At 33.3% G+C, this 23,209-nt stretch overlaps 1 protein-coding gene across 4 annotated transcripts; it reads right to left on the bottom strand.

The window, feature by feature from the left end:
* Positions 1 to 319: 319 nt before the first annotated feature.
* On the bottom strand, positions 320 to 22,791 carry LOC107044293 (prolyl endopeptidase). 4 transcript variants are annotated; one of them, XR_001461330.1, is made up of 13 exons: positions 22,386 to 22,790; positions 22,071 to 22,294; positions 16,806 to 16,993; positions 14,679 to 14,904; positions 13,384 to 13,543; positions 12,731 to 12,931; positions 10,281 to 10,463; positions 10,090 to 10,203; positions 8,284 to 8,432; positions 7,992 to 8,204; positions 5,606 to 5,933; positions 723 to 850; positions 320 to 646 (listed from the first exon to the last, which is right to left on the bottom strand). XR_001461330.1 is itself a non-coding variant. In XM_015266104.2 (13 exons), the coding sequence occupies exons 1-12, from the start codon at positions 22,632 to 22,634 to the stop codon at positions 785 to 787; spliced, it is 2,301 nt and encodes a 766-aa protein (XP_015121590.1). In that variant the 5' UTR covers positions 22,635 to 22,791; the 3' UTR covers positions 320 to 646; positions 742 to 784. The 4 variants fall into 4 exon arrangements, 3 of the variants coding, with proteins under 3 accessions (XP_015121590.1, XP_015121591.1, XP_015121589.1); XM_015266104.2 differs by having other exon boundaries at positions 742 to 850; positions 22,386 to 22,791; XM_015266105.1 differs by having other exon boundaries at positions 755 to 850; positions 22,386 to 22,791.
* Between the last annotated feature and the right edge of the window lie 418 nt (positions 22,792 to 23,209).

Here is a 23,209-nt window from a genome sequence, read left to right as displayed (position 1 = left end):
AAGAATGTTTTTCTGTGTATAGACATTACGTTGGTTCCATTCGCTGGGAACATTGCAATTTTGATGTAGTTTCTTATTGGTGCAGTTGTCAAGTGACTTCGATCAGTCGATGCAATCAAGAATTTGACTCAAGAATTCGAGATTGAAGAACAGATACAAATATTTGCATCAGTTCTTTAGTGTCGAATTCAGTATCAGAACCATGCAGCCTAACTAGCGTGCGCTAAGCGCGCGTCTTGCTTAGTTTAACATAAATATCTCTTCATTTGAAAATGAGAAAAATTGTTCCCACAATTTGTATACTACAATGGGAATAGAATCCAATAAATTTAATTTAATCTAACCACAAAAAAAATTGGAAAGAAAATAATAAAAATATAATATAATATAATCTATCGACGGGCGTGAAGCGCCCGTTCGCAAGTATTATAAAAATTCATCATTTATATCTGGCCTGGTCGTTCAATTTTTATATTCCCCTTTTTTCCTCCATACAATTTCGATTTTCCTTCCTCCGAGTCGTTTAAAATAACTTCATCGTAAGGAAAAGTGGGTATTCGTGTATTCATATTGGCGAGATAAGCGTCTGGCACGTGCTGGACACGTGATACGACTTCTTGTCCAAAATATTGCAGGTGGTGGGCAGCTGTAAAAATAACAGTATTGAGTAGCAAAACAGATATCGAGGTTTAATGGGAAAAAATGTAATCGAGGAAATATACAAAAAAATTTATTTCCCACGTGAAAAACTTGCACTTCATGATAAATTCCTCAGTTTTATTATTCATTTGTAGAACTTCAGGCCCAGCGTTTGAGTCATGAATGATAGTATATCGGTGCGTTCTTCAATCTAAGATCATAAGAAAAATAAAGCAATTATAGAAACAATCATTTGATTTCCTTTTGTTTAAGGTAACGGCATTCAATTAATATTGATTACCAAATTATGTGGTGAAGTCAGGTTTTTTATTATATCTGTTAATTGTTTATAATAATTCGTTAATCCATCAAGGACGGAGTCCTTTTGACACTAATCTCGCAGTGCGCTAAATAGCAACGCAATTTACTACACTGAGAAAAAAAGTTTATGATATCTCAAACATATTTTCTTGAGACACGTGTGCTGACGAATATGATTGCAGCCCTCGCCTTCGGCTCGTGCTGCAAACCTCATATTCGCCAGAAAAGTTTTTTTCGGCCTAATGACGAAATATACTATTTACGTTCTTCGAGCCCAGGTCCTCAATCAAATGGGACTTTGGTATTGCTACTAGAGAACCTTGATCTGGTTGTTAAGAAACTGTTTTCTACGTTAAGGCCCGGGTGTACTATCTTCCAAATGTTATCCAGATTTTTTTTTATCTTTCGTAATCCAAAATTGTCAACTGACAAGGAACACTAGGTAGGTGTCCGCCTCCGATTTTGATGAAACTTGAATATGTTATAGAGGACTCAAAACTAAGTGCCATGTATTTTTTTTTATCGGCCCATACCCGTGTTTAGGGGGTGAAACTGCCCTTTGAAGTTGATCACTTCCCGGGGTATTTCTTCAATTGCGCACATAGCGAGAATATTTAGACAAATTTTTTGCAATATAACAGGAAGCTCATGGAAAATGATTAGGATAGAAATTGAAATCATCTCCGAGGAGTGAAATTTCGGGGGTAAACTACCCCCGTGAAGTCATTTATTCAATAAAAAAAATATATATCGCTCCGAATTTCATGAAACCAATTTCATTTGAAAGTGCATAAAAAAATACAAAAATACTTTTTTTGCATTCTTTTTTAAATTGCAATTTAAAGGCAAAAGAAGATCAATTTCCTGGAATTAGTCCACTTTGAAATTTTTTGCAGTGTAAACAAAAGCTCATGGGGAATGATGAAAAAAACCATTGGAATCGTCTCCGGAGGATGAAGTTTGGGGGTCAAACTACCCCCGCGAAGAGTCAGTTTCCTCATGAAAAAACTATTGCCCGAAATTTTATGGAATGATTCCGATTTGAAAAAGCATGAAAATAACACGCAATGTCCCTTTTGGATCTTTCCTGGAAAAAATTTGGCCAGTGGTGTAGAATAGAATGAATTGAAAATAATTTTCAAATGAGATGATCTTACGACCCTGATGTTTGTATTGTTTTTGAAAAAATTTTAATGAGGACATATGATAATGACATTGTCGCGATAATTCAAATCCACATCAGAACAGTATGCCAGAGTTATACAAATATCCATCCGAATGTCATCTGTCTTGTTTAACAATAACACCACGGTGATAAATATGCACGGCTTACAATATCAGCGTTTTACGTTTTAATTCCTCATGCAAACACAATCACAATCAGTTTACAAGTGTCCATCAACGAAAACAGCCTCTCTGTGAGTATCGTATTTCTGTGCCCGTTTCATAATGAAAGTTAATCCAAATAACGTTATCAGACTTCTCATGACAACATTTGAAGTTCTAAATCTTGCTGAAACGCCTGTGAACAATGAGGAACGCGAATTAGCGGACACCTTCCAAAGGATATTAATTCAATCCATGGAGGAATACAGTGGCGTTGAACTGATTGAAGAAACATCTCTAGATTTTCAAGAGCTCTATAAAGATATAGAAATGATGGCGGTCGAGGATGAAAAATTTCAACCACATACCAAAGAATCATCTCAAAGTTCGGAGGATGAGAAATCCGTAGATTTCGACTATAGAAAGAGAGCAGTTGAGTTCTGGGGAAGTGCAAAAACAAAGGAAAACCTCTCTGTAAAAACTGTTGCACATCGATTTAAAAAGATGAAATCGAGTCGACAGTTACGACGCTGGGTGCACCAAATAAATAAAGGAGGGACATATATGGAGAAGTTGAAACGTATTTCGGAGTACACATTGAAAAATATGAAGAATGCTATTGATGCGGGATTAATCGTTCACGATACTGATGTACGAAGGTGGGCTCTGGAAGCCCAGGAAGAAATCGGATTCAAAGACGTTCGTTTCAAGGCTTCGCCCTGGTGGTTGCATTATTTCAAGAAAGCACACCGTATTACATCCCGAAAGATTAATAAATTCGTTACGCGGAAAACATTGGAGAATCGAGAAGCTTTACAAAAACAATCAGACGAATTTCTCCAGGAAGTTCAGCCTCATTTTGCTACCTATGGCCCAGAAAACATCTATAATTCTGATCAAAGTGGTTTTCAATTAGAATTTCATTCGGGGCGTACTTTAGCTGAGGAACGCGCAAAACAAGTGGCGTGTATAGTACAATCGGTAACCTCAACAACACATAGTTACACGATATAACCCATCATTTCTGCTGATGGTAAATTACTATCACCTCTCTTTCTGGTTTTGAAAGAACCTTCCGGAACTTTTGGCCCAATGGTGGAACACAATCTTTTTCGACCATCCAATATTTTCGTCACGGCTTCAAAATCGGGAAAACTTACTTCAGGTGAGATGATATTCAAGACAAGAGCCTATGATATTTTCAATACAACAATTGGTATTATTAAAAAATACTTGATTTTTTAGAGCATTTTAAAACCTGGTTGAAGGAAGCGTTTTGTCCGAATGTGCGACCTAGAAATCTACTGTTGATAGATTCGTGGAGCGGGCACTGTCCTCAAGCGGTACAAGAAGCAACTCCTCCAAGTAAACAATTGTTGATACCAAAGGGTACAACTGGAAAAATTCAACCCCTTGATGTATATGGTTTCAGAATATGGAAAAATTATGTCCGTCATTTTTCGGATACTGTTGTCCTCCTTGACTACGATCTTAATTTACACTTGAGGGATAATATAATAAAGTTACAGTCTTTAGTCCATAATCAATTATCATCACCAAGGTATCAAAATTTATTTCGTTACGCTTAGTTTCAAAGTGGTGATATTGTTAAAAAACCTGATGAATTTGAAAATTCTGACGATTTTGCATTTGGACAATCATCTCATCCACAGTGACATTGAAGGCTGTTCCCAATGTTGAAGTAGTAAGATGCTCTTGGTGCAAAAAATCACTTTGTTTGCAACATTTTTTTTATGAATGCCATTTCTGTACGAATTACGATTCTTAATATGATTCATTGTGCATATTGACTGTACCAAAAATTAAGCTGAATAAAAACGTCATATGTCAAAAAACTGAATCATCTGACCTTCAATAAAACTGGTAATTATTTCTATTCTAAATCCTATCATCCAGTGATTATTATAATCATTGCATTTCGGTATCAATGTTTCATTGCAACATAAATGTAACACATAGTAACTTCCTGTTACTTTTTTTGACAATTTCAGATGACGAAAGAAAAAAAAATCGAGATAACATTTGAAAGATAGTACACCCGGACCTTAAATGTGCTTTGAGGATCAGGACCGCTGCCCTCAGCACCTCAATCACCCCGACTGGGGGCTTTTCTTTTTCTCGATAGCCACGTAATGTAATCCAGAAAGTCAATCTTATCATAAACTATTTTAAGCCACTCTAGCCACCCAGTGGTAATTGTTTTATGTAATTGTACACTATTATGCATTTAATGGCATTAGACGTTGAATTGTGACGTGAAAATTCTAGAGTTTCCACATAGCACACTTTGATTATCTGAATTTTATTTGAACTGGATTATAGTATATTATATTGTTGTATATTATTCTTCTAGTTAAGCCTTTTAATATTGAACCTGTCCCCTTCTCGCTCTTAAGGTCTCAACTTAAATTAATTTTTCTGTATTGGCAAAGTCAGAGTAGTTATTATGGATTGTTTATTAGTCATCTTAAATATGTACAATTATCCTGTTGCAAGGTTGCACCTGTAAAAACAGCTGAATAAATCGAAATCTAAATCGCGTAGAAGAATGGTCAATCTTCAAGTCTTCATTGTTTTCATTTTTTTTTTATGCAGTTCCAATATTTCGATATGCAATATATTCCTGATATAATGTGCAACGATAGTGATAAATGAGAATTCATTCGAGTTCCGTGAACCACAAACATTCTGAGATTAAAACCATTGAAAATAATTTACTTCTCTCAAATAAATATGGTCTACGTATTACGAAATTTTTCTCTCAGTGGAACTTCCAATAGCCCAAAAAGGGCATAAAGTGGCATGGATCGGCCCATACGTATTGCGCTCCCGGAAAATGCTCTTTTTATATGAAACGGGGGATACTAGTTTGTCGTTTCGGCTATTCAATAATCGCAAACAAAAAATAAATTTTTAAATAAAATAATAATAAAATATTTCTTTATAAACTTCCCTCTGTAAAATATATTTTTATCCGGAAAATGCACCGTCTTGTGTGAACGATCCGCCTCTTAAGCCAAATATTTAGTTGTTGTTGAAAGCAGAGAAATTATTCATGTTTGAGACTCTCAAATTCGAACCAAACAATAATTTTTTTTGGTAATTTTCAATTAACGATTTTGTCGGCCCAAGCAAGACTTGTTTGAGAACTTGTTCGCTTTTCTCTCAGTCTATTTTCTTTGCACTAATGTTCCAGAATATTTTCAATTTTTTCAAACATTTTTATCACGTATTTTTTTTATGGGAAATCCCGTCACCTTAATTAAGCATTTTATTATTTCCTCCTGCTCATACTTACGATTTTAGTCGTGGGTTTACCATGCCCGTGCCCCGCTTTCGTCTCGATTCTTCCCAAAATTGGATTACTCTGTTGCGGCAGCTTCCCAAGTTTATGCTGCATTGTAGCTATTAACTTCAAACTGTGTAATGGCACAACTCTGTCATCGTGATCAGCAGTTAATAACAGTGTTGCAGGGTACTGAGTGCCATTCTCTGGAGCTCGAACGTTATGGAGTGGTGAAAATTTCATCAGATTCTCGAAATGTTGTTTTTCGTCAGAACTACCGTAGTCGGACACCCAAGCATAGCCTACCGTGAATTTGTGGAAACGAAGCATATCCATAACTCTGAAAATTTTACATTCGTTTTAGGACAAATTATTCATGAGAATTTTCGACAGAAAATCATTCCACCTTCCCAGTGTTAACGTAGTATCCGATCTAAATGTTACGGTAAAAAATATTACGCCATAATATTACGGTAAATAATATTACGATCCAAATTGTTACGGGGTCTAATTATTATTGGTCGTTTTTATTATTGGAAGTAATATTACAACGTTTTTACCGACCTCGGTGTAATTATTCATTATTATTTACTTAACATGTTTGTCTGCTCCACAAATTCGTAATTTGTTGAATAAAAAACCTTTGTGTAGTAGTAGTTTTGCGCCTTTTTGGCTGAGGATGAAGTTTTAAAAAATTTAATAAAATAAATACTAATAAGGAAATTAAAGTAAAGTTTAATGAACATATATTTTAATCACGATCTATTGTAGCTAGAATCATATTATTTCGGACAATAAATAATTGTTTCATTGTCCATTTCATTGTCCATTCATTAATAAGTGTTGGTGATTATTGCTTATCAAGTTTTGATTATTTTTCTTTTTTTAAAGGTATTCATAGTTACGTTTATGTAAAATTGACTTTTTTCGAAAATAGAAGATATTTGTTTCGAAGGCGTAATCATCAATTTTTTATCAATCAATAATTGAGATATTCCAAGGGGATTTTAAAATATTTATTTCCAAAGGAAATTTAAAAAAACCAATTTATATAATCTAGGATCCCGTACAAAGATTATTCTTGTTCGTAAGCCCTAAATATCCCTAAGGATATCCCTGGCGAAATAGATTGCTGACACAAAAGGTGACCTCAATTTTTTTAAAGAGGAATAGATTTTTGTTGTTATTACGGAATAATTTCACCTGAAAATGAGTTCAGACGAAACTACGGATAGATACTTTCACTGGAAATTTCATCAGTTTTTAAGTTTAAATTCTGATTTTTTATTCTAAAATTACTTGTTCTCAAAATACATGCGTAGTTGATGTATTTTGAACATCAGAGCAAGTCTATTTTCTATGATTAAAAGTGCTTTTAAATAACCACAGACGCTCAACAAAATTTCCATTCTTTTCGAACTCACAGCCAAAGTTTAAATCCACAAATCGAGTCTACTATTCAAAAATAATCTAATTAATGATTAGTTAAGTTTATTGAAAAATGAATAAGTTGATTATACAAAAATAAAATATACTAAATAATATTTTCATGGTTATTTATCGGATGCTATACTAGGTGAATGATTCACTTTAAAAAAATCCAGTGTAACGATTTTTGAAGCCGCTTGATGATGTCTATGTATATTTTTTTATGTATTGTAAGCTCTTGTTTACAGTAATTATAAAAAAAGAGAAATTCATTTCTTACTGGAATAAAAAATACATATGTAATATAGTATATATGTATCCGTCACATAAAATATTCTATACATGAGCGGATACGCCAATTCTGAATATGAAAAATTGTCTCAAAATTTCTAAAACGTTTCTTTTCTATTTGTTATCGAAAAGTATCGTCCAAAAGAAGAAAAATGAGGGCAATCGGAGCTCTCTAACTTAATTATTGAAATTTGAATGTTTTTTTCTTCTAAAAACTTCTTCAATTCTAATTACGAGCCACTAAGAACGATCCAAAAATTTTAAGCCATAGAATTCGTCGGAAATTTTCTCAGCTTTTCGAAAAAAAAAATTTTTTTCTTTATGTATTCATATATTTCGGCAAAGAAAGTTCAAAAAGAAAGTTTCAAACGGCTATTTGGGGTCGTTCCCAAATCTTTTTTTTTCCTTCGTAAAGTTCAGAAAATTTACTAACAAAAGCATTTTTTTTTGGTGCTGTCACAAATTCAAAGATGAAATGCAGAAAAAAACAAAATTTTGTCCTTCCAAAAAAGTAGTTTTTCAAAAATATCTCGAAATCTAAAGGAGATGGAGAAATTTCTGAATAAATATTTTTCGTAGAGCAGAATGAGTTCTACAAAAAAAGCTCTTATTAAAATTTTTCCATCTAACGAAGGCTTCCCGACTGAAATAATAGTTAAAAAACATTGTCTATATTTACCCAACTTCTGCAATAGCTGCACCGAATAAATCAGGTCTCTGATTGATGCAAGCAGCAATGAGCAATCCTCCATTACTTCCACCTTGAATCGTCAATTTTTTAGACGTTGTGTACTTCTTCTCTATTAAGTATTCAGCTGCACATTGAAAATCGTCAAAAGTATTCTGCTTATTCAGAAAACGTCCACCGTTGTGCCACTTCTCCCCATATTCTCTGTGGTAAAACAACGGAATTACAGAAATATCTCCATTTATGAAAGGGAAGATTAATTTTATTGAAGAACGATCTGTACCCTCCACCCCGAATATTTGCCACAGCCAGGAGTCCATTGAAATGCTGAATAAATACAAGTCGAGTGACGCTAAACGTCGGTTGAACGCTAATATTAAAGCCACCATAGCCATAGAGTAGTGCAGGCATAGATCCATCCAGGACAGCATTCTAAATGCAACAGAATATAAGCTGTAAAAATATCTGTCAATGATGTATCCTTCTTTTTCATTCAGTTTTCATAATTTTATTGCTTTTGAATGGAAGCTTTGTTATTGTTCAAATTTAAGGGGAGACTACTATAAGTTTTATCTATTTTACATGAATGACGCAAATTTTTATATTACAAAACGAAATTAGCTGTGTAGGAGTCGAATTTCAAAAAACTAATTCGTCATTGTTATTTTACACATTTTTTCAAAAATTAAAAAAAAATGGCTCAAAAATTGGAGGCCGTGGGCTATGTTTAACATATTAAGCATGTGTGGGGTAAGCGAACAATAAATGATTAATTTTTTTGCACTAGTTATTTGTTTTTAGACCTATATAATCGATCTTCAAGGCATGAGAAATCTCATTCCAGTCGCCCGCGACTTTTAAAACTCATAGTAGTCTCCCCTGGCCGGTGGCTTGACGCAGTGGGTAAGTTCGTTGCCTCACATGCGAAAGGTTCCGGGTTCAAATCCCGGCCGGGTAGAATGGTGCGATCTAACCATTTAAAGTCTTGATCATCATCGCAGTATACTCAAACCGGGTCGAAGCGATGTAAAAATAACGATAAAAAAAAAAATAGTCTCCCCTTGACGCTGACAGCCAACATTACTCCAACGTTGGTAGCTAATAGTGTTCCGATGTTGACAGCCAACCTTACACTAAAGTAGCCAATATTATCCCAGCGTTGGTAGCCAACATTGTCCCAACGTTGACAGCCAACATTGTCCCAACGTCGGCAGCCAACACTGACCCAACGTCGGCAGCCAATATTGTCCCAACGTTGGCAGCCAACATTCTCCCAACGTTGGCAACCAACATTGTGCCAACGTTGGCAGCCAACATTACACTAACATTGGCAGCCAACATTGTCCCAACGTTGGCAGCTAACTTTGCCCTAACGTAGGTAGCCAACATTGTCCCAACGTTGGTAGCCAGCATTGCCCCAATGTTAAAATTGTTGAACTTTCCCTTAATATTGGTTTCAAAATAATTTTTTTCAGCAGCAGATGCAATCAATCTCATGATCGAACTCGGTCAAGATGACATTGAGAAGAATATTTCAAATCACAATTGGATTTATGTAACCAATTATTTTTTCAATTATCGTCGAAAAACGATCGGTCACATACACACATACGCACAGAGGAGACATACACACATCTGGACATGGTCTAAAAATAGCATATTCGAGATAGGTATCTCTCACAGAGATAATTCTCCACCAAATGAGTAATTACAGGAAAAAAATACGAAGAGTATTGATTGTAGCCCACGAAATTTCTACGAAAAACATCTCTTAGAATTATTTCAATCATTGCCAAGAGAATTACCACAATAGTCACAATTAACAATGAAGATAAGTCCAAATAATTGAAAAATTCTGAGGAACAGTCTTCACGATCTGGTAATTATTTAGGAAAAACATTGATTTTTAGACAAAATCTATCGAGATTATTCCTCTAGACAATTGCGCGAGCTAGAAAAAAAATTTCCCATGAATTTATTGAGCACCATTCATTGCTGACTGCATTTGGCAATCAACAATGAAGATGTTCTTAACTCAAACTGTTTCAGCACTTCTCTACTAAATACATCAGTAACAGATAATATTTACCGCCTTCATAACGATGAACATGGGAATTCGAGTGCCATCTTTGCTCGTATAAAACACCTGCGACGTTTTGTAAGCCTTTGGATCAAAATTATTGACTTTGATTTCTCGAAATACCTGTTAATTAAAAATTTTATAAGCCACGTGCCGATGTTGCCAGTCATTGAATGAATTGTGTTTTGTTCAGTACTCACTTTTGGTTCTTCATCGCTCTTGAGATCAACCCTGTAGATAATTCCTGGGGTCAAAAATGAAGTGAACTGATAGAAGACTTCCGAGTACTTCTTATCACCACTGTAACCCACTATTGTGCCGAGATCTAGTGGAAATTTTCGCAGTACTTCACCAGTTTTGAGACTGTGCAGTTGCAAAACGTGCTGGAAAAAATATGCAATTTATTGACTATTCGTGCAATTTATTTTATTTGTATATTTTTCTTCAAGATTTTTATTCCCGTAACAGTTAACATTATGATTGATTGATACTTGTTTCCATTTATCATTCACGAGGACTCACAAGTCATCATTTTTTATTGACAATTTCGTTTTCAATTTGAGAAATGGGAGGAAGTATTTCACTAATTGTTTTAGTTAATTAGTGAATTATTATTTAACATATGAATAATTTTCGAGTAAAATTGCAATTCCTTTCTTGTGGTGGGGAAGGAATATGGGGATAATTGCACTGTTTATAATGTACTCCGACTCTTATTAAAGGTTAAATAATTGATTAATTAGTTAATTAATTAATTTAAAAAATAGTGGTTGATTTATCACCCATGAATTGTAAATAATAATTGTTCCCTATTATGTGATTTAACATTCTCTTCCACAAAGAAAAAACGTTTTTAATTTCCAGTAAAAATCTCTCAATTTTACAACTCTGTCGTACTAAAACCTAATGAGCAAAAAATCTTGGAAATGGATTAAATTTTCACTCATTTCTAAAGCAAATTTCCCTACAAATCGGAGGAAATTTGCATAATTTCACTCGATTGATTGCTAGTGATTGAAACTTGTTTCTATTCATTATCAATGAGTACTCAGAAGTCATCTATTTCAATTGACAATTGTGCTTTCAATTTTTGAGGAATGAAATGAAATAATTCACTAATTGTTTTAGTTAATTATTGAATTATTATTTCACATATGAGTGATTTTCGAGCAAATTTTCAATTCCTTTCTTGTAGTGGGGAAGGAATATGAAGATAATTACATTATTGATAATGTACTCCCATTTTAAGTGATGGTTAATTAAATAAATAAAAAATCAATGGTTGAATTATCATCCATGACTAGTTAATAATGATTGTTTCCTATTAAGTGATTTAACATTCTTATTCACATGGAAAAAATGTTCTTAGTTTCCAGTAAAAATTTCTGAATTTCGAAACTCTGTCGTACTAAAACCTAGTGAGTAAAAAATATTGAAAATGGATGAAATGTTCACTCATTTTTAAAGCAAATTTCCCTAAAAATCGGAGGGAAAATTCACAATTTTCAATAATTCTCACTGAAATCTAATACAATTCCAAAACTTTGGAGGTCTCAAATTTATATCATTTTCGATCATAAATTGAAGAATTTCCCTATTCCGAAATTGATCTATTCATACCTATAACCTCTTTATTATTAAAAGTATATCACCACTCAACTTGACTCAATTAAGATTCAATTATTGCCTAATTTTATCCCTCTCGAATGTTCACAGTTCAAAAACGGAAACTTGAAACTTGATTCAGGACTTAAGGCTCGGGTGTACTATCTTTCGAATGTTATCTGGATTTTTTTTATCTTTTTTAATCCAAAATTGCCAATTGAGTGGTACATCATGTAGAAATTCACAAAAATTATGATAGAATGATAAAAAAAATAGAAAAAATTCTGAACTTTTTCAAAGAGTGTTTTCAATTGAGATTGAGAATGAGTTGAAAAAAGTGAAAATTACAAATATATGATTCACTGTGGCAAATTATCTATTAGTTGTCATTTTCCATGGTGGGTTCCAAAACACTAACTCCTCATGGGAAGTGACAGCCAGGTATCTCAATTTTCAAAACAGTGGTATGTAGTCATCTGCCATTTTTATGTGATAAAAGTGTGATTAAAAAATTCTCCAAAATATTACAACTTTTTTCAAAGAGCCTTTTCCGTAATAAATGTCTCTGTGCAGTGTGGGAAAAGATTTACGAAATCAGTCTTCCCCTGCCTGATATTGGGTGACAGGCCGCCATTTGTCACCGTAAATCCGACACATTTTTCAATTTCGTGTTATTCAACTTAATCTGAATATAAATTAAAAATGCTTTTTGAAAAAATTAAGAATTTCTTCTACTTTTTTTTATTATTCATTCATAATTTTTCAAAACTTCTGCATGATGCAGGACTCAATTGACAATTTCAGATGACGAAAAATGAAAAAAAAAACATCGAGATAACGTGGGAAAGATAGCACACCCGGGCCTTAATAGCTTTTTTGACTTGAAATTAAATTTTTGCTATCAAATTTTAGAGACTTTTCCCTTGAAATGAACACCCTGTTTTTCTACCTCAGTAAAAAGCCTTTTAGCACCGTGAATTTTTAAAAATCAGTAACACGATTGCGAAAACTACGAATTTGTTTCTCTACACGCTCATCAAGTTACCTTGACATCTTCAATGAAGCATGCCATCAATTTATCTCCATCTACTGCATCAACCCAGTCCAGAACTCTTTCTGAATGCTCTGGTAATAATACAGTCCACTTGGATTCAGCGTAATCCTCCAAATCGATGGATATGAGACAGTAATTAGGGGCATTTTTGTTGGTTCTGAAGATTGCTTTGGTGCCATCATTCGTAATGTACTGAAAATGAAAACAAGTGGATAATTGTATTTTTTGAATTGAGTATAGTTAGTGCTAATGGATACTCCTGCACTACTGTTAGCGTTTAGAACTTTGCATTGAATGCGTTAACAGCCTGATGAAGCTAAAATATTTAGTGAAACGCCGCACTATGACAATTTAATCGATGTTGTAAATTTATTTCTCCACGATCCTTTGGAACATCTGGTTTGATTGGAAACTTTATTGAAGCGATTACAAAACATCCATTCGGAAGCAAAAAAAATCATTTTGAAAGAAAAAGTTTCAGAAAAATGGAAATCATCCAGTGAAATTCGTAGATTATTCTGCAAGCACAAGAATTAGAAGAAAATGCCAAGAGATTTTCATAGAAAATTTTGGACTTTCTGGACATTTCGGGACTTTCTTTCACAGCTTTGTAATGGATATTATATAATAATTAATGTACTAACTTCATAATCAGCTTCGAATTTCTCAACTATTTTAGTCAACTGTAGTTTTCCATCGATTTTCTTTCCTGGCTTGAGTGCTGTGAAGTACACCAGGTTATCTCTACAATCCTTCAGAGGAGTAATGATCAACCATTTTCCACAATCTGTTACTTCTGCTCCACTGTCACAAAAAATAACAGCAATGATACATGAATAAATTTACGAGAAACTATTAGACATATTGAGAAAATCGAGTTGTTCCATGCCCTTTATAAAAAAAAATTACTAATGCAATTGATCATAAATATATTGAGGAGATGTATTAATACTTGAGAGATTGTCAACTGTAGATATAAATCACTTAACGATATCCAAGTATTTTTGACAGTTTAGTATAGAGCCCACTATAGAGTCAACAATAATTTGAAAAAAATCGTGAATATTCAGCGTCATTCAAATTACATTTTGCACAGAATTATGCAAACATTCGTTGTTTGAATAAATCATTGAAGTTGTTTATAAATAAGTTTATAAATAAATAATGCAAATTGTTTATATTTTCAGAAACCTTATTTCTTTGGGCGTGAAATCGATTTTTAGTAAAATTCTGAATATGAATAACTTTGCTATGAAAGTTATTTATTTATAGAAAATCAATCTTCCCCTAAAAGTACACTTTCTAAATTTTCAGATTTTTAAATGTTTTTTAACGGTTCAATATGGAGATTCAAATTCAGAACTGCAAAATTTAAATAACAAAATCATTGTAAAATGTCCGGAAACAAAGGGTCAATGGGGCTCAAATGAATTCACTGGAGAAAAAATAGCCAAAGTAATTGGATATCCTTAACTACAAAAAATTTACAGATGCAACTGACCATGAATATATTGAGAAGATAAGTAAATACTTGAAAGATCTTCAACTGCAGATATAAATCACGTGAGATAAATAAGAGAATGTAATATAGTATATTAAATGTCAATGACAGTGTAAGTAACCTACTATATGGGCTACGTCACTCTAAAACAATAAAAAAAATATAAAAAATTATGAGAATTTTGGGAAAATTTCAGGGTACAAAGTCGATAATTTACGCGCTTATTATTTCCTGAATATCGTGAAAACGAAGAGGTTCACAAGCATTCCCCAAGTGACCCCTTTCGCAAGAAATTACAAGAGTTACGAATAGGTCTCATGACGAATCCTGATAAACCACTTCGGTCATAAAATAATCGCAAAATAATCTCGGGTAAATGTTCGATGATCTTTAGTCACCATTTCCACACAGATTTGAATGACCCTAAATGACTCATACATTCTCCAGAGGGGCTCCTCGGGGAATTCTACAACGATGACGTCCTCAGACTGTGGAGTTCCCACTCGATGGTAACACAACTTCTGGTCTCTTGCACAGAGTGTTTCAGAGCCATCAGTTACTCCCTTCTGCTCTAGATAAGTTCCATAGAATATTCCCTGGTTGTCATGTGTCCACGTCAAGGGTGAGTACTTGATCTTCTCAAGGACTTCGGGATACTTTTCTCCTTTAAAATTACATAATAATAATCAGATAAAATTTTTAGTCTCCAATTCTCAATTTCTGTTATTTATTCTATTCCTTGTATCAAAAGACAGAGATGGAAATAGAATTTTTTGGTATTCTTCCATTATTCGAAAAAATATATCGAGTTTAAAACTTTGTGGAGACATTGCAAAACTATTTTTTTTCTGGCCTACGTTTTTCTATATTTGATTCATTTTTTCTCGTTAAAATTAGATCATAAAATTCAGAAATATTCAGTACCGTCCGTATTCAAAGAAAAACAAATTTATGTGATTCTAATCATTCTATCAAAAGACAAGGATAGAAATCGAATATATGGGTGTTCTTCTATTATTCAAAAAAAAAAAATATTGAGTTTAAAACTTTGGGGAGACATTGCAAAATTAATTTTTTAAATTTCTTCTGGCCTATGTTTTTTGTATTTTATTCATTTTCTTTCGTTAAAGTTAGATCATAAAATTTCGAAATATTCATATCCCGTCTATATTCGAAGAAAAACAAATTTTCTCCAGTTTCTAGCCGATCAGCCCTTTCTAAAAAATTTCAGTCTCCAATTCGTGATTTTTGTAATTTATTGATATTCATGTAATTCTCTTCATTCTATCAAAAGACAAAGATTGAAATCGAATTTATGGGTATTCTGTCATTGGTCAAAAGAAAAAGATCTAATTTAAAACTTTCCGGAGACATTGAAAAATTAATTCTTTAGTTCTCCCACCCACTTTTATTGTATTTTTTTAATTCCTTCTCGCTGAAATATTGATGTCCCTCTAATACTTGAAGGAAAAAAGTGATTCGAAGATCCGCTAATATAAAAGAAAAAATTCCATTGTCTAGCCGATTATCCCTTTTTGATTCTACATTTGAAAAAAAAGAATAGATTCCATCGATTCATTAGCGAGCAATTAAAGAAAAACTTGGTCACATAAATACGAACAGGGTCTAATTTATCACGAAAATGTGAGAAGTAATAACCGACAGAACATATTCCCGGAAATCTAGGGCATCTAAATTTATCAGTTTTTGGGATATCGATGGAATTCTATACACAATACACACTGAGAAAAAAGAAACATTTAGTAAAACAAATTTCGTTCAAACTGAATCAATGGCAAATTATAAATTATTGAAAAAATTAAAAACCTCGCATTGAACATTTGGAGATTATACTGAGATGAAAATTTTTAGCCGTAAAAATAGATTCAGTTGTTTTGAAAAACTATTATTTACTGGCCAACTATTGCCCATTTGTTATTCTATACTTCCATGATTTTTTTTTCGTTTTATGCGAAACAAAGGAGAATAGTTTTTTGTTGCGGTTACCTAAAATTCAAAGATAAGAGATTCATGCAAAAAGAATAAGGTTTATTTTGAGGCTTACGATCTCAAAATGAGAATTTCAAAAGTCTCTAAAAAAATATATAAAATATTAAAAATAAAATATGAAATATAAAATATTTTTCATCACGCTGTACGCCCCTTTTCCACTCGTTGTGATGAAATACTATATTTCGTAACGAGTGCAAAAAAGTGTTTTTTGGCGAGTGGGAGGTTTATATCACGAGCCGAAGGCGAGTGATATAATCCCACGAGCTAAAAAACATTTTTTCACGAGTTACGAACAATATTTTTCATCACAATGTGGCGGAAATTGGACTTTTAGGCACGCGGAGCGTACCGAAAAGTTCACTTTTCGTCACAGCGTGATGAAAAATATCGTTCGATACTCGTGGGAAGTTTTTTGGCTCGTGGGAGATTTATAGCACGAGCCGAAGGCGAGCGATATAATCCCACGAGCCACTCGTAACGAAAAACTCTTCCGCACTCGTAACGAAATATACTATTTTCTCTGAGTGTAGATATCTGTAAAAAATAACAAACCTGTATTTGTATTGATAAAATGGATACTACTCCAGTCAGAGCCACTGCTTGACAATCCATAGGCAAATATGCTACCATCCTCACTGAACTTTGTACTCGTAATGGCGATAGAACCATCTTCCGACAGTGTATTTGGATCTAGGAATACTCTGGGCTCTGAATCCAAAGTGTCTTGAACATACAGAACACTGAAAAGAATGTTAGAAGAATGAGAATATTATTTAAGTGCATTTCTCTCGTAGCAAATTGTTGAATAAAGATAATTATTTCCCCTGTCACCCCTCCGAACAATAGAATTGCGGTATTCAACCTCCCATGGACCAATCAGAAGAGAATTATATCGATAATTCGCCCACCGCCCCCTTCCCAGTGGTCAATTTTTAAAAAATTCACTAATTAAGTGGCTAAAGTAATTCCAAAAAATCTGAAATTTTATCAGATTATAGGTCTTAATGAGGACTAACTCTGTGCAGAATTTCAGCTCGATCGATCTAACAGTTTTAAAGAAAAAATGATTCGGTTTTAAATCGTTTTCCGTAAATATCTTCAAAACTAATGGACTGATTTTGATTTTTTTGTTTTCAAAGTATTCGTTTCGATATCTTCTATCTAAATCAATCAAAATATATACATATATCAGTTCATACGAAGTTTTCGAGATAGTCGAGTTTCTCCGTTTTTTCGTAGAAAACTTTGTAAACACTCTAGATTGTGCAAAAATGGATATATCAACTTGATATTTGGACAGAATCTTCCTCTCGTGATAGCAATATTTCGTATTGAAAATGGGTTCAATCGCATCAGTAGTGTCGGAGATATTTCCGTTTTTCTGTTATTTCCTAGAAAAACTTTGTAAACACTCTAGCTCGTCCAAAAATGGAGTCGATGAAAGAACGTGCATAAAAATAAATTCGGTTATATTGGTCATAGAGGAATTATTCTCGAGGATTATCCAACTTTATTTGATAGAAAAAAAATTTTTTTAGCTATAAAAATATTAAACAAACATCAAACTAAACGAATTTATTATGTAAGAGCTATGTCCTAGTACTTGAATCCAAACAACGTCCATGTCCCAATACCTGAATCCCCATGTCCCAGTAGTTGAATCACAAGTCATTGCCACGGAAATCTATACTTAATAATAAATATCGTTCATTAAATAATAGATTGGTACGAATATTATGACAAATGGATCATCATCATGACATTATGCAAATAGAAGAAACATTCAGTAAGTTTTCTCAATAAAATAACACTCTTCAGATTCCAGTCGGGAGGTGTGCAGACTCTAAAATTTCTCTCTAGAGGAAAAATTTAGTTTGAAGAAAAAAAAATTTCTGATTATTTTATTCACGTGCACTGAAGGATTTTCGATAGTTTCACTTATGACAGTCTCTCATACGTGTAACAATACGAAACTTAATAGTGAAACAACGAATTCAGCTACTCGGACATAGGTTAGGCCTGATGGCCCAATACCTGAATAGCTATTTATTGGTATAAAAAATTGTTTTTCTCGAAATTTTTACTACTTTTACGAAAGTTTAAGTCAGTCCCTGCTTGATGAATTGTTTAACTAATTTTTCAATACTCGCATGACTGAATGAATCACTATCATTTGATGAGTCACCTCTTAGCAGTTGACACTAGGAATCGGACCGAAGGGAGCAATTCAACCGAGTATCAACTTTAATTGTTGAATCCAAATTTTTTTGGGAATACCAACTGCATGGAATTTATTTCCTTAGAATCATTGAAACCCTACGCTTCTTTAAAAAATTAAATATTATCATTTTTGAGAAGAAATAATTANTGTCTCGAAATTTTGACTACTTTTACGAAAGTTTAAGTCAGTCCCTGCTTGATGAATTGTTTAACTAATTTTTCAATACTCGCATGACTGAATGAATCACTATCATTTGATGAGTCACCTCTTAGCAGTTGACACTAGGAATCGGACCGAAGGGAGCAATTCAACCGAGTATCAACTTTAATTGTTGAATCCAAATTTTTTTGGGAATACCAACTGCATGGAATTTATTTCCTTAGAATCATTGAAACCCTACGCTTCTTTAAAAAATTAAATATTATCATTTTTGAGAAGAAATAATTACTTATCGAAAGAAATTGGCAATCGGATACTCGGCGATTCAGCTATTGGGACTGAGCCAGGTACCGGGACATTTACCTTATCGACTTGAAACTTGGACAGAAAATATGTATACCCGCTCATACCANCTTGAATCCAAACAACGTCCATGTCCCAATACCTGAATCCCCATGTCCCAGTAGTTGAATCACAAGTCATTGCCACGGAAATCTATACTTAATAATAAATATCGTTCATTAAATAATAGATTGGTACGAATATTATGACAAATGGATCATCATCATGACATTATGCAAATAGAAGAAACATTCAGTAAGTTTTCTCAATAAAATAACACTCTTCAGATTCCAGTCGGGAGGTGTGCAGACTCTAAAATTTCTCTCTAGAGGAAAAATTTAGTTTGAAGAAAAAAAAATTTCTGATTATTTTATTCACGTGCACTGAAGGATTTTCGATAGTTTCACTTATGACAATATCTCATACGTGTAACAATACGAAACTTAATAGTGAAACAACGAATTCAGCTACTCGGACATAGGTTAGGCCTGATGGCCCAATACCTGAATAGCTATTTATTGGTATAAAAAATTGTTTGTCTCGAAATTTTGACTACTTTTACGAAAGTTTAAGTCAGTCCCTGCTTGATGAATTGTTTAACTAATTTTTCAATACTCGCATGACTGAATGAATCACTATCATTTGATGAGTCACCTCTTAGCAGTTGACACTAGGAATCGGACCGAAGGGAGCAATTCAACCGAGTATCAACTTTAATTGTTGAATCCAAATTTTTTTGGGAATACCAACTGCATGGAATTTATTTCCTTAGAATCATTGAAACCCTACGCTTCTTTAAAAAATTAAATATTATCATTTTTGAGAAGAAATAATTACTTATCGAAAGAAATTGGCAATCGGATACTCGGCGATTCAGCTATTGGGACTGAGCCAGGTACCGGGACATTTACCTTATCGACTTGAAACTTGGACAGAAAATATGTATACCCGCTCATACCAAGTATTCGAAACATTGGAATTTTGATAGCACCCATGAAGTGCCACCTCCATCTGAAATTTTTGCTGCTATTTAGTGTTGTGAAGCTATAAACTATTGTAATATTTCAGACCATTTGGAAGCCAGCCATCAATGTATTGATAGTGAAAAAAAATAAGACATCAGTCAGTGACATGCTCATTGTCACATAGCGCACTGTCACATGCTCGCTGTTCCCTCCTTGTTTTAGTTATCGTGGGCCGTCTGATTTTTGAAAAAATGCGAAATTTTAAACAACTAATCGATTAATTAAATTATAATGAATGGTGATCGATAGGGCTCAACAATACGTACATTTTAAAAGAAAAAAAAACGATTCAATTCCATCCATTCATCAGCGAACAAAACTTGAAGAAAAACTTTGTTACAAAAGTACGCCCATACACGCACTTGTATGGACGAGATTTAAAATTTGTATTTTCGGATTTACTGGATCGTACTGGGTCGATATAACACAAAAAATCCAAAACTTAAATCTGAAGGATTACAAAGCTCCCATTGGGAAGCAAAAAAATTTTCGATTCTACCACGATGACATTGAATATCACAATTCTATTTATCGAAATGGTGATATGGGAAATAATCCGGCAAATACACTTCGAACTTCAAAATTAATCAGATATTTCCCTGAACCTTATTTTAGATACTCATTTCTGGACTTCATTTCTAGCCCTTATTTTTGACTTTTATATATTTTCAATTTACTCCTGGGGTATTCCATGTGAACTCATCCAGGTCAAAACCCTCACCATCGCCAATCATATTGCCGATTTTTCCTATGGTTGTATATGGAAAAATATGACTTCTCAAATTTTTTCAGATTTTTTGAAACATCCTGTGGGCAGCCCTGTTTTTTTGCAAGTTTTATCTTCAAATGCCGGTAACTTCCGTAAAAATCAACCGATTTGAGTTTTTTTTCACAAAATATGCGTCTTCGAACACACTTTCCGTATAAAAATATGCCAATTTTTTTCAATTCGTTCTTCCGATTTCCTCGGAAAAACCTCAAAAAACTTCAAAAAACGAGAAATAATATAATATGAAAATTATGTTGAAATACCCTAGTCAAACGAGATACTATTTAAAAAAAATATTGACAAAGGAATTTGATGTATTAATTTTTTATACTCATCAAAGTCAGAACTCATAGGGAAAATTATCAATGACGAATCATTTTTTTTTGCTTTTTGAATTCGATGAAAAATGAATTAACCTCCATTCCTGATTAGAAAAGAAATCAGAATGTGATTCTTTTCCATCAATCATATTCCTCATCATTAAATATAAAAGTAATCAGAGTTTGATTCTCGTCAGTGACCTTGACATGGTAATGAAATATTAATGAACATTATTTTCGTGCTCAAGTACTGCGGAAATAACTTGAATTTTAAAGATTAAAAACTGATATAAATTCTAAACGAAAGTTAATCCCTCACGTACGGGGTCGATGCATGGTATCGAAATCTATAAAGAATAACTTGATCAGACAGCCAAAATTGGACACAGGAATACTATAACTTCAATTAGATACCACTTTCATAATTTTCTATTCATTAGAAATAATTAGATTCGAGTCGTATTGAGTACACACCACGCTTGGTAACAGAAGGGCCCTGTCCGTAAGGGGTTAATATGAATAGAAACATTCGGGTTGAGTTTGTGCTCAATCGATAGTCTAATATTATTGATAATAATTAATCTAAAAGTACAAAAATGACACAGTCTTATCAGAAAAAGGACTTTTCGAGTTTAGATAAAAGATTGAAATCTAGAAAAAAATCAGAAATAATAAGCAAAAATTATATTCCCAATATGAAAATTATGTCGAAATACCCTAGCCAAACGAGTTTAAAAATTATCAATGACGAATAATTTTTTTTGCTTTTTGAATTTTATGAAAAATGAATTAACCCCATTCCTGATCAGAAAAATAATCAGAGTTCAATTCTCTTCAATGACCTTGATGTGGTAATGAAATATAAATGGAACTTTACTTCCGAATTATTATCTATTTCAACGTAACCAAGTATTGAATACATAGTACTGATTTTGTTCCAATAAAAAATCTCTCAAGTTTTTTCATGGGATTGTCGCTCACCTTTGGTTCTGCAACCCTGTGTTTTTATAGAAATAATACTTGTCCCCATGTTTCCTAGGGCACGAATATTTGGGAAAGTCCCACAGCTGCTTGAGACGATCGTGAATATCTTGTCTCACTGGACAGGAATTCAAAAAAGGTCTTGTTATTGCATTTTGAGCATCAACAAAGGCTTTCGTCTCCTCTCCCTCGGGGTCCTCCAGCCATCTGTAAGGATCCTTCACCTAGGGGAATAAAATTAAAAAGTTGATTGACTAATGATGAAAGGAAACATATTGTGTTGATATTGAAAAACAAAATTTGAATAACACTAACCTCAACGCCATGATAATTCTCACAAAATTCTTCATCTCTCCTTGTCTCCGGATACTGAAACTTTGCCATTGTGGAGGAACAATGGTTACACCTTCGTGACTGATCAATTTTATTAGGACTCTCTGCAGTAATTAATCTACTGAGCTTAGTGCTCCTAATACTTCTATGGATGAAGGGTAAAAATCGGTGTAAACTGCCTGTCAGCAAAGCCGACGCAGCCATGATGATACGCAGCTCCAGGGGCGTCATTACACGACTTTAGGACCCGACGGTCATAATTTTTTTGCTTCCGAAAGGAAGCATCGCAATCTTTCAATTTTCACATTTGTCTAGTGCTTCCGAATGGAAGCTTTGTAATCGCTCAAATTTAAATTCCCTATTTTTTGTTTAAAGGTGTCTGTATGCTATTTACTAAAGATGAAAGAAACGTGAAGTTGTTTTATATCGAAATATCTCGAAACTGCCTGACCGCTAATCCTTAATTCTGATTGGTCAATATGTGACACACGAAGTTATTCATTAAAAAAACACGCGGCATTTTCAAATTCTTCAGTGACATAATTTCAAATTCTTCAATGGTAAATTTTTTTTTCACATCATATATATAATAATATATATATTTCACATGTATATATATCATCGGTGAAATTAATAAATTCTGTCCTTTTATGGAGACCGATTATTTAAAAAAATTGAAGATAACTAATTGAAAATGAAAAATTCTTTATAGATTCTTTTACTCTACGTCGCTATTCACTTCAATCATTAGTCGAATTCTCTTTGATTCATTATCAATATTTATAAGGTATTCATGAGAAAATGAA

Source organism: Diachasma alloeum, unplaced genomic scaffold (genome assembly GCF_001412515.2).
Source record: "Diachasma alloeum isolate Michigan unplaced genomic scaffold, Dall2.0 Dall_scaffold_00711, whole genome shotgun sequence".
Classification (NCBI taxonomy): domain Eukaryota; kingdom Metazoa; phylum Arthropoda; class Insecta; order Hymenoptera; family Braconidae; genus Diachasma; species Diachasma alloeum.
This window is presented reverse-complemented; position numbering and strand designations above follow the sequence as displayed.